Source organism: Hylobates moloch, unplaced genomic scaffold (genome assembly GCF_009828535.3).
Source record: "Hylobates moloch isolate HMO894 unplaced genomic scaffold, HMol_V3 SCAFFOLD_3, whole genome shotgun sequence".
Lineage (NCBI taxonomy): Eukaryota > Metazoa > Chordata > Mammalia > Primates > Hylobatidae > Hylobates > Hylobates moloch.
Genome location: NW_026652278.1, coordinates 113,005,956 through 113,021,066, shown reverse-complemented (window position 1 = coordinate 113,021,066; position 15,111 = coordinate 113,005,956). Strand labels below are relative to the sequence as shown.

The window sequence follows — 15,111 nt, the reverse complement described above, 5'->3', positions numbered from 1 at the left end:
AGAAAATGTGTGTTAGAGAAGCTTCATTAAGGCATGTTATAGTACTGCTGACCATGACTTCAGAGTTAATCAACAATACATATTAAATAAGTTGTCTTTAATCAGAAACACACATGAAACAAAGTTATGTATTAATCCGTTGACACAAATGTTGTGACAAGAGGCTAGCAGAAACTTAACCCAACATTTCTCCTAGGAGCAGTTTTTCAATATTCACTAATTCAGTGTCCTTGGTGACTTTATGGAATATGACCACCACAAGCAGCAAGAATTGCCTGTAAATAGTACAAATTGGTCTAAAAAATCACACAGTAAATGTACAACACTACATAAGAGGACAGAATAATTCTGATGAGTGGGACTTGGAAAGGTATCATTCAGAAGGGGATATTTGACCATCCCTTATGGGAATGTGGGACATGGAGTGTAGGAATGACAATGATGTGAATGAACAGTCAAGGAAAAGCCAGCTTTCTCTAAGTGCGTCTTAAGTTAAGGGAACCCAGGTTAGGTGATTCATCTAGATGAGGCTGAGCCTTAAGTAGTGAGAAGCCGTGGAATATAGCAGTGTGACTTTGAACAAGTTACTCAGAATCTTATGTCTTAGTGTTCTCATCTATAAAATTGAGATAATATTAAGTATCACATAGAGGGATTTGGAGGATTCAGTGAGTTATTGCATGTAAAAAATTTAGGTAAGTTTCTGACATGGATTAAGTGCATATATAACTTCTAAAATTTATTGTGGAAGCCTTTGAATGTCAGGTTGACAATTCCAATGTCATTCAGTAAGCAATGGAAATTGTTTCTATATCTGTATCTAAATAGATCTACCTAAAACAGAATTGTAATGGCCTCAAAAAACTGGAATAGCAATTTAAAACTATCACATTTTTCAAACTTCAACTGGAAATTTTAAGAATCAGTGCATGTCTGCAAAAACCAACCTGTGGCTGTTTTTGTTGGTATTACTGCTGTCAATGCCTGACACTTGAGTAGGTCAAGAATAGCTTGGGAATTAATGATTTGAACTTGTCTTGATTAACAAATGCCTTTGTTTTGTCTTTAGATAAAAGCTTGTCAGATGGAGAAAGAAAAACTAGAAAAGCAATTAAAACAGGTATGTTGATCTAATTTTCACGCATACATTTATTCCCACGTAGAGCATTTCTCATTTTCCCAATTAAAAACATATTCAAGCTCTGCTACAGGTGGCCTACAACAACCCATGCTTTTCATTACTGACTACACCATCAACAGATAGGCAGTGCTTAGGCACCACCAAGGCCTTTCAACCCTAACATTCATAGAAAGCATATGCTTTATAGAGCATACCACCAGTAGCACAAGCCTTAGTGCTCCTTAGACCCACAAGGACCTGGAAATAGATTTCATTGGTATTTCATGCAGTTGCTCACACAATTAACAGTAGAAGACTAAATCAAATATTGCCTCTTTTGAAAAAATAACATGCCTTCTTGAGCACTGAAGCATTCTATCCCATGGGTTCTCTAATAGCCTTAAATAATGAATATTATTTGTCTTAATTCCTAATTTCCTTTCTGGACTTTAGTTTTCCCTGGCTACAATTTACGAAAACCTATTTTATGACTCAATGGATAGATTTTCTTCATTGAGGACCCTCAATAAAGATAACTCAAAAACATAAAGTTAACTCTATATACTTCTCAAGTGTGTCTAATTTCTTCAGAATGGAGAGATGATTATAGTTTCACCTTAGGTAAAACTTGACCTGTGAGCCTCGTCTGTATCGATCCTGAGTCTATTGACGTGTTTACTATTTTGAGTTATAATTATGCCAGATTAAGTGGAACCTCAAGATTGAAACCAAATCTTTTGTATGAAGCAATGTCAGTGCGACTCCTCAGTCTCTCCCACTGGTAGTGAACCCACAGCTTTGTTCTCCTCAGATGTATTGCCCAACCTGTAACTGCGGCTTCGTTTTCCACCTGCAAGATCCGTGGGTACCAACAGGACCTGGAGCTGTGCAGAAGCAATGGGAGCGCCCAGTAAGTAAGAGTGCATTTGAAAAAGTGCTTAGTATACTGTTTTGGTAGAAATTATGTGCATCTCTGGAATTTCAGCGTATTATGTTATCTACAGCAAGAGCCTCTGTTTTCTCTCAGCCTCTAACTTGAAAAGTTGGAGTGGTCAATGTACACTAGAATTATCTTTGGGACACTGAATCCACAGGACACATAGATATGAATAAATTAACTGAAAGATATTAAATTGGGAATAATTCCTTGAATGACATATAACATTTTCAATTGGCATACTTCATTCTACCCAAAGGACATTTTATGTATAAAGTGTATTTATGTATAAAGGAAAGTGGATATGGCAAAACAAGAAAAATGAGATGCTTTTGTTCAGTTGTAAATTTATATTGAACTACTACGGATATTGCTACATATGTGTAAAATAGTTTTTGACATTTTCCAATTGAAAGGATTTTCTTAAAGGATCCAAGAAAAAGTGACCCACTTAAGTTGTGCTCCATGGCTGTGTCTTCCCACACAAAATGAAATGCAGAGTTGAGCAATTATTTGTGAGGGGAATTGATTTGGACAGTCAACCTGAATTAGTGAGGCCCAAAGCACCCTTTTTTTCCTTCTCAATAGCAGTATTCCACCCACCCTCCTCTACCTTCTATTTTGCCTACATAGATGGAAATTTATCCAGGAAAAAAAAATATGCATTTTCTGCATCTTGGATTTACCCAGACAAATCCTGCCACCCTTTAGGTTTGATTAATTGTGTTTCTCATGATGAAAAAATCTAAGATTTTTAACTGAGATTTTCCTACCAGAATGCTTACAGAGAGCATGATTCTCTTGGCTTCCTGAAAGTTCTCATACTTTTGTTCGAGTGTGACTCAGTACCCTTTTCCCAAGGGAGGAGATAATGACTCTTTGGGTGGCTGAAGGAATGTGAGGATTTAATGAGCATCTCTTATTTGACCCTGGTATGACACAGCACACTGCTAAGAATTGAGTCTTTTCATGTTATTGCTGGTTGCTAGTTCTGTCTGCTCTCCCTCCCCCATTTCCTTTTTTTGTTCTTTACCTGTTTGCTTACTTTTCAGTCTTTACCAATAACATTAAATTTTTTTTTTTTCAAGAATGTAGAAGTCAACTCAGATTGTGAAAAACATAAAGAGAAATTTACTGTAGGAGTGAATTAACCTATAGGAGTTGGCTTCTACAGGTTGGGGGATTGGAGAAATAGTCTTATGAAAGGTTAACTATAAAACCAGTCAGTCATTCACATTTACCTAGGAGCACAAATTATTGTTTCAGTCAAATCTTTATTTATGGAAAGAAAGAAGGAATTCTCCTACTATAGCTCATCAAACAGTCCCTGTCAATTAAAAAAGGCAAGGCAGTCCAGGTCACATAAAGTTGTCACCAAATAAAGGCCTATATTTGAAAAGGGACTCCAAGCCATGTAGAATGGCCTACACTTTCTTTCTTTTTTTTTTTCTTTGAGAAGGCATCTTGCTCTGTCGTCCAGGCTGTAGTGCAGTGGTGCGATCTTGGCTCACTGCAAACTTCACCTCCTGGGTTCAAGCAATTCTCCTGCCTCAGCCTCCTGAGTAGCTGGGACTACAGGCACACACCACCACACCTGGCTAATTTTTGTAATTTTAGCAGAGATGGGGTTTCACCATGCTGGCCAGGCTGGTCTCAAACTCCTGACCTCATGATCCGCCCACCTTGGCCTCCCAAAGTGCTGAGATTACAGGCATGAGCCTCTGCGCCCAGCTAGAATGGCTTACATTTTCACGCAGTAGTCAGATGAAAAAAATCTCAGCATAACAGTAGAGTTTACAACCAAATCCTCAAAGTTAATTTAAAAATAATATTTCATGTTTCTTGTCTATATTGAAGGCTGAATTAAGTCACATGCTATAGTGTTGGTAACATTACAGGATATTTACCTTCTTTTGGCAACTCTCCTGGAATATAAAACTGAGGCTCACGTCACTTATCCTATGTGTTATTTGAGACATCTAAAAATAAACGAGAAGATAAAAAACAGAGGTGATCTCATTTCCTCTTCTAGCTTTTTCATAAACCAGAGGAGCCAAGGGCCTAGGTGTCTAGAGTAGGGGTACAGTGGGGTCAAACTGCACTAAAAGCAGCATTTCTCAGTGTCTTATTGAGTAACTGAACTTTCTAGGCTACTTTCAGTGGTCTGGCAGTCTTGTAAATGCTCTCTGTTGGCTCATATTAGAAAAATTTTCCTCAAGTTATTTTTAGGAGATAATTGAATTACAGAACAAAAAAAAATCCATATTTTCTGTGTCTTGTGGGGAAGTAGGAGGCAGGGGTGAGCATTCAGAGCAGAAAGACAGACCTGCTTTGTGGGCAGGTAAAGCTGAGATTGCTCCATTCCTAGGGGTTAAATACAGAGGTGCTGGCCTTGGAGATATCTTGATAATTCAGGCCTATGGGTTTACTATTTATTCAATGCAATTTGTTTGACATTCAATATCTAGCTGTTCTTAACTGGTGTAAACCTAGGAGAAAATCCCAAGAGAAAAATCTTGTCTCTGTAGACTAAACTATATGAGCAATTTAGAGGATAGATTCTGCTGGATCGGTTCTTCAGAACAGCAAAAAGGGAAAGATTTGCCCTGCTTCACCATCCTGAACTTCTATCAATGCCAAATCCCCATTTAATAGCTTAGATTTCTTCCTTAAACCATTAGAAAACTTGGATTAAACTTTTTTTTTCCTGGCCTTCTCGTTGCCTCTAGTGTGACGGTCTCAAAAAGAGTATTTGTTGATGCTAAGTTGCTTTGTTTTATTGATGGGCTGTAGTAAGTTTTACAAGTGTTTATACTTCTGCAGATACTCAAAACACATCTGTTTCAAAAAAAGAAAGAAAACATGTCACAACCTCAAAGTAGTAGAAATTCTGGCCAAACACAGAGTGGATTTAGGAGAGGGTAGGGAGAGATGATGGCAGTGATGGGGGGTAAGCAGGACGAGTGAGGTTGGCAATAGGTTTGGATAGAAATTACTTTTGTGTTGCCTGCTTAATAAAAGCCACATAGCCTAATTGTATTTTTGACATGCCACTATATTTGAAGTCCATATTGCTATAATAATGCTGTATTGTTCCACACAGCCAGACTATCAGTGGTATGCTTTTGACCAGCTTCCGCCAGATGTACAACACAAGGCAAATGGTAAGACTACAGCTGTATTGAGCATTCTTTCACGTTTACATCTTAATGGGATCTTTTTGGGATGTTTACTCAACATACATTCATTCGTACTTGGGGAGGACTTACTATAAAGTTGTGTTACATACATAACTTTAATTTGATGCCCCTGGGGCATCAAATTGAACTCCTTAAGACAAAGAAAATATGCAAATGCAGAAATGCATGAACCTCAATTCTGGCTTCTGTTCCTTTTTCAGTCTCAGAGTCAGAATTCCATCTGGGGTTAGAAATGAAAACTGTAAGCAGAGTTGTATTATAACAACAACAAAGCTCTGCAATTGTACTACAAAGCACAGATGCACATCCACTATTCCAGGTTGAGTTTGCTAGACAGATGTTTTAAATGTCACTGGCAGACAGACAGAGGAAACCAAAGCCTCAGAACTGTGTTCCCTTATGACTAAATGTCAGACTCCAAGGCAGGGCTCTTAGTTTAGGCCAGGGTTGCCCACAACGCCCACCTCAAAGTATGCTGGGAAAAACTAAAAGTCACTTATGAAGTACTCTCAACTAAGAGTACTTTTTTAAATCTTATTTTTTATTGATTTAACATTTTCTGTTTTCTTTCTAGACTCTGCTATACTTTCTACTGCTTGTTTCTATGGTCTTGTGAGGCCACCCAGAAGCGGGCTGTATAAACTGAGCTGTAATCAAAATCCCACTTCTAGTCTCATCAAGTATACATAATCAAAAGTTAGAAATGTCTGCTACATGTTTAAAGTCTCATATGACACACACCTGGGACTCTAACTTGTTAATTTCCAAAGATTTGAATCTATCTAAAAATGCTGAAGATGAGCTATATAGTCTAATTTCAGGCCATTCTTAAAATTTGATCTCGTTTGAAGTCAGAGCTGAGATCACAGAAATCTAGTTTTTCATACAAGGAGTCTGTTACGGAGTGTAAATAGGGAGTCAGGGATACCACATGTAGTTTTGCAAGTTGTGAACTTTACAAGTCTGAGGGGCTCATCATGGTAGTCTATGTGAATGGAGCCTGCTGAAATACAATACGCAATCTGGACAGCTGTACCCAGCAGCACTGGGAGTGGCAAAGGCCATAGATTACGACAGCATCATAGAAAAGGAACATGAAATGTGAGAATTCCATAATAAAATGTCTAGGTATTTATCAAAACACTATAGGACTCTCTTTTTCCTTTGCTTGCTACTACAAATACAGCCAGTGGTTTTAATGAAGTTCTTGAGTTCCAACAATAATGGAGTTCTTTTATTAGAAAGGCATACCATTAACCAGAATGAGTGTTGCATAATATATGCAATTTTAAAATCTATTATTGTATAATAGCAGAATTGCTACCCAATTATAATTTTCCATTTTATATTGCTCTGGAATGACTATTAAAGATATTTTCTTTCTGAATTGGAGTTTAATAACTGGAAAATAAAATTACTTAGTACAGAATTCAGTAATACCGTAAGGTCATTTATATATCATTATTAGATTCTTGCTGGACCAATATTACACAAAATAATGATTACATAAATTAGAAATGAATTGTGATGACATTCAGAAACTAAATAGAATATGCAATAATGAAATATTGTAGTCAGTGTATGAGACTTACTGATTTTTGTCTAGCTAAGGAAAAATGTAGTGAGATTTGTGATGTATAAACATACCATGTAACAGTGTCTACAGATATTAAACTACAACAAAAATACTCCATGATGTACCAACATAAGCTTTGTGTTTTTTTTGTTTTTTTTGTTTTTTTTTCTGAGACCATCTTACTCTGTCACTCAGGCTGGAGTAGTGCAGTGGTGTGATCATAGCTCACTGTACCCTTGAACTTCTGGGCTCAAGAAATCATCCCACCTCAGCCTCATGAATAGCTAGGGCTACAGGCGTGGACCACCATGCCCAGCTAATTTTTATTTTTATTTCTTGTTCAGATGGAGTCTTGCTCCAACTCCAGTCTGTTGCCAGGCTGGTCTCGAACTCCTGGCCTCAAGTGATCCTCCTGCCTCTGGCTCCCAAAGTGCTGAAATTTCAGGTGTGAGCCACTACACCCGGCCTGTTTTTAAAGTATTATTTCAATCTTCACAACAATGCTATAAAATAGGTTTTGCTTTGCACTATTTAACACATGAGGAAACTGAGGCTTAGAGAATTTAAGTAACACACCTAAATCACACAGTTAATAAAATTTAGCACGGGGATTAGATTATTTGATATACAGGATTCTAAAACATATGGTTTGAATTATATAGTACAGTGCCCCTCTTACTGTACCCCTCTCACTTTATTAAAATTTTCTGAAATTGTAGATACAAAAATGAGAAGGGGGATCTAACATAGATAATAATATGACTAGCATTTAACCCTCAATAATCTCATCTTTGTATGAACTCACAGCATGCTGCTCATCTGACATTTAGAATATCACCAGTAAAAGGCACAGTACTACGTAAGATTAAGTGTGTAATAAATATGTTATGAACTAACCTGTGGATGGACATCTCTGGTGGAACCTGACCAGGGATATGTTGTCATTTGAAACCTATCCTTTTCCATACCAGCACAGCTCTGCAACTAACTGTGGCTGGCCAGCAGCAGGGAAGAGGGCTGATCGTGGTTAGGGCACCACCAAAAAATTCCTTATCAAACATCTACCTGTTTGGGATTACTATGCCTCCTTTACTAGCTTCCACAGTTGATGTATTTCATAGCTCAAGCCATGTCATGAGAATTGGCAGAACTCTGAGATCACTCTTGTCACAAATGATGGATGTGTCATTATTTAATTTCAGTAGTGGTTCTTGCTGGTTTGGGGTTCATTTAATTAAAAAGGTCCTTTTAATCTGTTGGTGTAACTGAATTGCTCAGAATTCTCATAAAATAATTTTGTGGTATTGACTATTAAGAAATCACTGGTTTAAGGCCAGGAGTGGTGGCTCATGTCTATAATCCCAGCGCTTTGTGAGGCCAACGTGGGCAGATGGCTTGAGCCTAGGAGTTCAAGCCCAGCCTGGGCAACATGGTGAAACCCCGTCTCTACAAAAAAATACAAAAATTAACCAGGCGTAGTGGCATGTGCCTGTAGTCCTAGCTACTTGGGAGACTAAGGTAGGAGGATCACATGAGCCCAGGAGGTCAAAGTTGCGGTGAGGTGAGATCACACCACTGCGCTCAAGCCTGGGTGACAGAGAATGACTCTATCTCAAAAAAAAAAAAAAAAAAAAAAAAAGAAGAAGAAGAAGTAATTTCATGCATTTAAAAAGGTATGGCAGATAATGAGTGATTAAATTTCAATGATACCACTAAATCCTCCTCTAACATTTTTGGGGCCTGGAGCAAGAATAAGTGGAGAGCTACATCCTATCTGTGTAAATCTCATGAATCAAGCAGAGAAACTGTTAAAGTATAATCTATCCTCCTACCTTGATAAACATACATGGAAAACCAAAGTAAAATTTACAATGCTCAGTTTCAAAACCAATCTATGACAGGACATGGTGGCACAGGGAGACCTAAGCCCTGGCCTCCTGCCTGGGCCCCTCCACCTTCTCTCCCCACCCTCCCATCATAAGGACTCTTGAGTGCAGACTTGAAGACAGCCCAGCTGGGAGATCCCACCCTTGTCCATACACCCCTCACCACTCTACACACAGCACTCTTTCGACAGCCTTCAGGCTGGGAAGAGGACCACATGAGTCTTGGAAGCAGGCCCAGAATCACCTGGGCAGGGACTTTGGGGGTGTGCATTTGGGTGCCAGGAGCTTGTTCTGGAGGAAAGGTCGCTCACACTGTGAGGAAGGGTGTGGCTGGAGAAGGGCCAGAGCAGAGTCCTCTATAATATGGGGACACCAGTGAAGGGCTTCCTGACTAGGGACTGAGGGTGGTAGGTGCTAGGTACCACGGTGCACAGCCTTCCAGTCAACTAATTCCCAGCTTTGCTCTCAGTTACTGTCTGTGGTTATTTCAGAATGCTTTGGAGACATTGAAAATCAACCCTTCTTTCAAAAACTAAAGATTTTAAATGAAGGGTGTCGAATGTTTTCAAGTCATTTGAGACATGGCTTTCTCTCTGTATAGCATTAAATTATGATGTTTTTAATACATTGAAGTCCACAGATATTAATGAGTTACAGCTTTTGTTTAGAAACGTAATTTTACAAAGAACATTTTCATCTTGTTTCATCTGTTATCAGAACGAGATGCAAAATGACTTCCATGTTTATAGAACAATCATGTCATAACAGAGTTAGTTTAACCTTGAAAAACATGTTATTTGTTTCTTCCTTTCTGAAATGTCAAAAAGCTATGGTTTCTGATTGCATTGCATGCCAGTCACTTCTGTACATTCCAAATTTTTCATAGGGTACAGAGTTATGCTTTGTCTAATGAGCCAGAGCTGGATTATTAATGTATCTAGAAAGGCCTAAAATGTAGGGATGTGAAACTGTGTTGTGAAATTATTTCTTTACAATATAGAAGATCAAAGCCTAAATATTATGATTAGCTTTTACTAATGTCTAATAATAACCAATTAAACAAATACTGACTGGATTTGTCTCCTAGGATTGCCATAACAAAATACCACAAGCCGGGTGGCTTAAAATAGAAAAACTTTTTTTTTTTCATAGCTCTGGAGGTTCGATATCCAAAAATCAAGATGTTGGCAGGGTCAAGCTCCCTCCAAATCCTCTGGGGAGGAGACTTCCTTGCCTCTTTCAGCATCTAGTAGCTCCAGGTATTCCTTAGCTAGTGGCAGCATCACTGAAATCTCTGCCTCAGTCTTCACATGACCATCTTCCTTCTGTGTCCAAATTTTCCTCTTCTTACACGTACAGCAGTTACAGCGGATTAAGGCCCTCCTCCTACCTTCACTGTACATTTAGGGAAATTCTGCCATCCCTTCAAGAAACTAAAGACCTATCTTTGTTTTTGTTCAGATTTCCATTCTGCCATGGATTATCTCATTGGCCACAGCCTGTCTCCATCTAAAATGTCAGGCTATTGATCTTTAATTCTATACCTGTTTCACAAGAGCACTGTACAAATTGAAAAGGAGTTAATTTTAAAATATTTAAGATACCTAGGGAGAGGTATCATTAGTGGATTAAATGTTAACTTCAGATTCGTTAGATCAATTAATTTATGCTTCTGAGTTCAAATTTATGTTCTCAACATATTAGATACCTTTTTAACATAGTGACCACAGTCCTCAGCAACATAATTTTTCAGCCTGAAAAAGTAACTTATTATCTTCCTGTTTGCTTTTTCTGTTACCAAAATGTTAGTTTAGCACGTCTTTGGTATACCAAATGAGGACAACAAGTACAAAACATTCAGCATATTTTTAAGTTATCAGGGATAAGGATAACACTTTGTTTCTTGGCATTTCTATGATTATTTTTTCCTGTTGCCATGAGTAAACTTATTTGACTTTGTCTTTCGTGTAGTATTCATTATCAAATAGTACTCAATCAAAATATTCCAGATTTTTCATATTGGTCTTCATGATACACCAGCAAGTCTTTCTATATGATATTTTCTATAGCTTTGGCAATAATGTACCCAGTACCATATATTAAAAGATCATATTTGGCAAGTTTTCTTTCTCTGGGGTAAGTACTGAACCTAACCTAAGTCATATATATGACTTACTTTCACTTGCCCAAGCCAAAATGCCAGCAAGAGTGAGAATTAGTATAGAACATTCCTCTTCAGGCATAATTAGAACGAGGCCACAACTGATTTCACAAAATGGTAAGCATATGTCAATGCTTAAAATAATAACCCTCCATTTCCCGCTTCTTGATTTCTCAGGGTAAACTTGTGGGGAGCTTATGAATATACCATAACTTTCTTTTTGCCATCCTGCAACTTTATGTCAGCCTTAAGCCAGAAGAAGAGAAATGAAATGTTAATTTTTAATCTAAAACATTTTCCTACTGTTTTCCATAGGTTTATCCTCAGTAAAGAAAGTCAATCAGTAGAAGTACACACTAACAGAGAAGGACAACAGGCAACGAGGGAGCGTGGCTGAGGACCCTCTTCTTTGTTTATAATGAGGCTTGTTTCTGCCACAAAGGCACATCATCTACCCTGTTATTTGTGCCTGGTCATGTTTTCCTTTGGCATGAATACAGGAAAAGCATTCTGACAGCTGAGATCCTGATCAAATCGGAGGAGCCAGTTATTATACAACCAAATACAACTTCCAGTTTCCTTGAAATGAGACTTGGCAGATGGATGATGCACGACTCCCTGAAAATCTCTTCAGCATATTGCTGTTGGATGTACGAAAATGATTCTATGATTTAAGCAACTCAGTGTTTGCTGCAGGGATATTGTATGTTGATTTGAAGTGCGTATATACGTGTGTGTGTGTGTGTGTGTGTGTGTGTGTGTGTGTGTGTTTCCTGGGGTAAAAATTTCTGCAGTTGTAAATTTTTAACATTGCTCCCATTCTTCTTCCACAGGGCCTTAGTTTTTTTTTTTTTTTTTTTGAGACGGAGTCTTGCTCTGTCGCCCAGGCTGGAGTGCAATGGCGCAATCTCGGCTCACTGCAAGCTCCACCTCCCGGGTTCACGACAGGGCCTTAGTTCTTTAGCTATTTGACTACATATTGATGACCTCAGTGATCCTAAATGTAGAATTGAAGAGGTATATACCTCGTTAAATTAAATAAGTGGTTCAGTCTGAATAAAATGGTAAATTGGAAGCTATTCCTTAGACAGATCATTTCTTTAAGATGGTGAGAAATTGTGGGCCTGCTTCACAAGAATTGATTACGAAAGATAATGTCTTGGGCTGGGTGTGGTGGCTCATGCCTATAATCCCAGCACTTTGGGAGGCAGAGGTGGGTGGATTGCTTGAGGCCAGGAGTTCTAGACCAGCCTGGCCAGCATGGTGAAACCCCATCTCTACTACAAATACAAAAATTAGCCAGGCTCGTGGCACACACCTATAAATCCAGCTACTCAGGAGGCTCGAGGTGGGAGGATCACTCGAGCCCAGAGAGGCAGAGGTTGTGGTAAGTTGAGATCACCACTGCACTCCAGCCTGGGAAATAGAGTGAGCAAGACTCAGTACCCCCTACCCACCCACTCCACACCATCAAAAAAAATAAAAAAGGAAGACAAAGTCCTGATGGGATGATGATGGCTATATGGCTATGCTGTGTCCATATATACTTACAGAAATATTTCAGACATATGGATTATAGTTAAATCTGTGTTTTTCCTTCCTATGGATTTGATTAATTTTAATGAAAAACTTAATTCTGACTTCTCAAGCCAATTAAAATGAAAATGGAATTTACTGAAATTTTATTCCAATTAAATCTTATAGTGGCATGACAGATGTCTAAAGATTAAGCAGATTTAGAAGTATTAAGTTTATCCATTTAATAAGAATTCTGCTAGGACTAACTTGAGATCCTCTTCATGATCCTCTATATACATATATACATATATATATGTGTGTGTGTATATATATAGTCTCACAAATATGATCTCAAATTATACATTTATATGTATATACATGTATATATATATATATATATATATATAACAAGAAATGTGAGATCCTTGGATATCTATGCTTCTAGAAGTAAACCTAAAGCAACTGCAAAGCTGAAAATGCAGTTGAAGAAAACAATCCAAACATACTGCTAAAATTATCCAGTTTCAGCTTCCAAAAATTATGCTACTTTATTCCAGCTCAAATTATTATTATTCCAGTATCTGGATACACCTGAAGCTCTGTATAATGGGAAGATGAAAGAGCCTTAGGAAAATAAATATTTTCCGATTCAGCCCTTTGCAATTCTGGAACATAATTCTTGAGAAAGAATTATCCTTGTCTTACATTAATTTTCTGAAGCTTGTTTCTGCTACTATTTATCAAAGAGACAAATCATTCTTGGATATTACTTCAGTATAAGTGTGAGTATAAGTCAGCTACTGACTTGTTAACTGTTGTTTTCCTGATTCACTTATAATGAAGTAATACCCAGGAATGGAAACATTTTGGCATTTCAGATTAGTGAAAAAGTCATTGTAATGTCAATTTCTTGTGGTGGATTTAATTTGCCAACTGAGGTATGCCCACTGGAATAAAAACTGAATGAACACCCAAGAAAGTACTCCTTGAGAGGCCAGGCCCAGGCCTATTTAGCAGCAGGAAAATGTGATTTAACTCTCCAGTCCAAAGTCATCCTCTTACTAATTAGCAAGTTGCCAAACATTGGCAAGATTGTGGAAATGCTAATGTAATGGGAGAAAATCCAATTTAAGTGAGACCTAATTTAATTTGAACTCCAGTGGGGGACTACAATTGTGGAAAAAGGACCCCTTGCTCAGGGCAACTGCCGTTCCCAAAAGATGGATTTCACAACCCTGTCCTGAGAGTGACCCAGCCTCTCCTGTGTCCCTCTACCCACACCATTTGTTTGCGGACTTTTCTGCTTCAACTCATTATAAGAGTTATACCCTGAGCTGTGACTCTTACTTCATTATTAATAATACACAACTTGTGGAAATTGTGTGAAGAATAGCTATGTCCCTTTGAAAGGAGAGGAAGTCACATGATCTGTTCTTAGGAAATGTAAAACTAAGCATATTTTAGGTTGTTGGTAATCATGAAGATTTTGATCTTTCATTGAAGGTCTCACATGAAGAGAAAGACGTCTTTACTTTGTCTTGGTTGTGATATGGTTAGGTGAAAACGTTCCTTCAGGGTCTGGTTAGGACTGGGAGTTAGGCCAGCCTCTACTTCTCTTTGCTATGTTTTGTTTTGGGCTCCACTTTTCTTATCAACAAAAAGAATATTTTGGACTATATTGCTAGTATTATTGAGCATGAACTGACTTGTAGATGATCTCCCTTAGTTTATTTACTGAACTTTCTCACCCAGCAGGAGAGGTATAAATACCGCCTTCATGATTAATCAAGAACACAGAGAGATTCAGTAATTTCCCTAGGTTCTTATGGCAAGTAAATGGTAGAGCCAAGATTCAAAACTGTCTTGAACCTGGGAGCACCCAGTTTTTGGCATGCTACAATTCTGCTTTGTAGATTACCTTGGCAAGCTCAACTTATTTTTATGATTCTTTTGGGTTATCATCAAGTAGCATTACAGGAGCACACTTCTTAGGAGAAAATATTTTGATTAAAAGTACTATAAATTGAATGGGAATTGTAAGTTGCCTCCTGAACTAAGAGAAATAGTATCTCATTTGTGCTACTATGCGGGAAAATAAAAGTGTATACTAATGTTAAAGTGCACTAAAATAATGCAAGCATGGGCATAAATGGTGCCTTCATGTGTCAACACTTTTAATGTGGCTAAGTCGCTAATAGAATCAAATCTAAAAGACATATGACCTCCCAATTTTGTAAATCAATTTAACAATTATTATTTAAATACCTACTTATTTCTGAAAATGTCTAGGCAGCCCACATCTCATACTGCCTCTGTCTCTATGCGCTGTGCTTGGTTGAATGCACACTGAGAGCGGAGGACAGAGTTGTTTACCAAACATTATTCCGCTAACTTGAAGGTCCCTTTGCTCTTTTTTTATTTCTGCTATTTTTCTTCCCATCTCCCTAGGGAATCCTAACTAGCTTACATACTAGAGAGATAAAATCCATTGCATTGCTATTGTGGCCGCACTATGATCCTTCTTTCTCTGGCTCCAATTTGCTGAAGTCCCAATGACACAGCACAAAAGAGAAGAAAATATTTGCTATAATCCCTACTTTTCAATAATTTTAGAAATAATTTCTTTTGCCTAATTTCTTTCCTACATATCTACCTCTTTACTTTCATCGATCTTTTGCTCCAAGAAAGAAAGGTGTTATGGGGAACAGTTACG

General features: G+C 37.9%; 1 protein-coding gene across 9 annotated transcripts in view; it reads left to right on the top strand.

Moving 5' to 3' along the window:
- Positions 1 to 11,632, top strand: part of TNIP3 (TNFAIP3 interacting protein 3) — a 96,471-nt gene extending 84,839 nt beyond the window's left edge. For 8 of the 9 annotated variants that reach the window (XM_058435817.1, XM_058435819.1, XM_058435821.1 and 5 more), the window contains 4 exons: positions 1,070 to 1,120; positions 1,932 to 2,030; positions 5,161 to 5,221; positions 11,196 to 11,632. In XM_058435817.1, coding sequence (XP_058291800.1) covers positions 1,070 to 1,120; positions 1,932 to 2,030; positions 5,161 to 5,221; positions 11,196 to 11,227 — 243 coding nt within the window. In that variant the 3' untranslated portion in view covers positions 11,228 to 11,632. The remainder of the gene's footprint in view (positions 1 to 1,069; positions 1,121 to 1,931; positions 2,031 to 5,160; positions 5,222 to 11,195) is intronic. The other variant, XM_032171845.2, reaches the window with a different exon arrangement.
- The last annotated feature ends 3,479 nt before the right edge of the window (positions 11,633 to 15,111 follow it).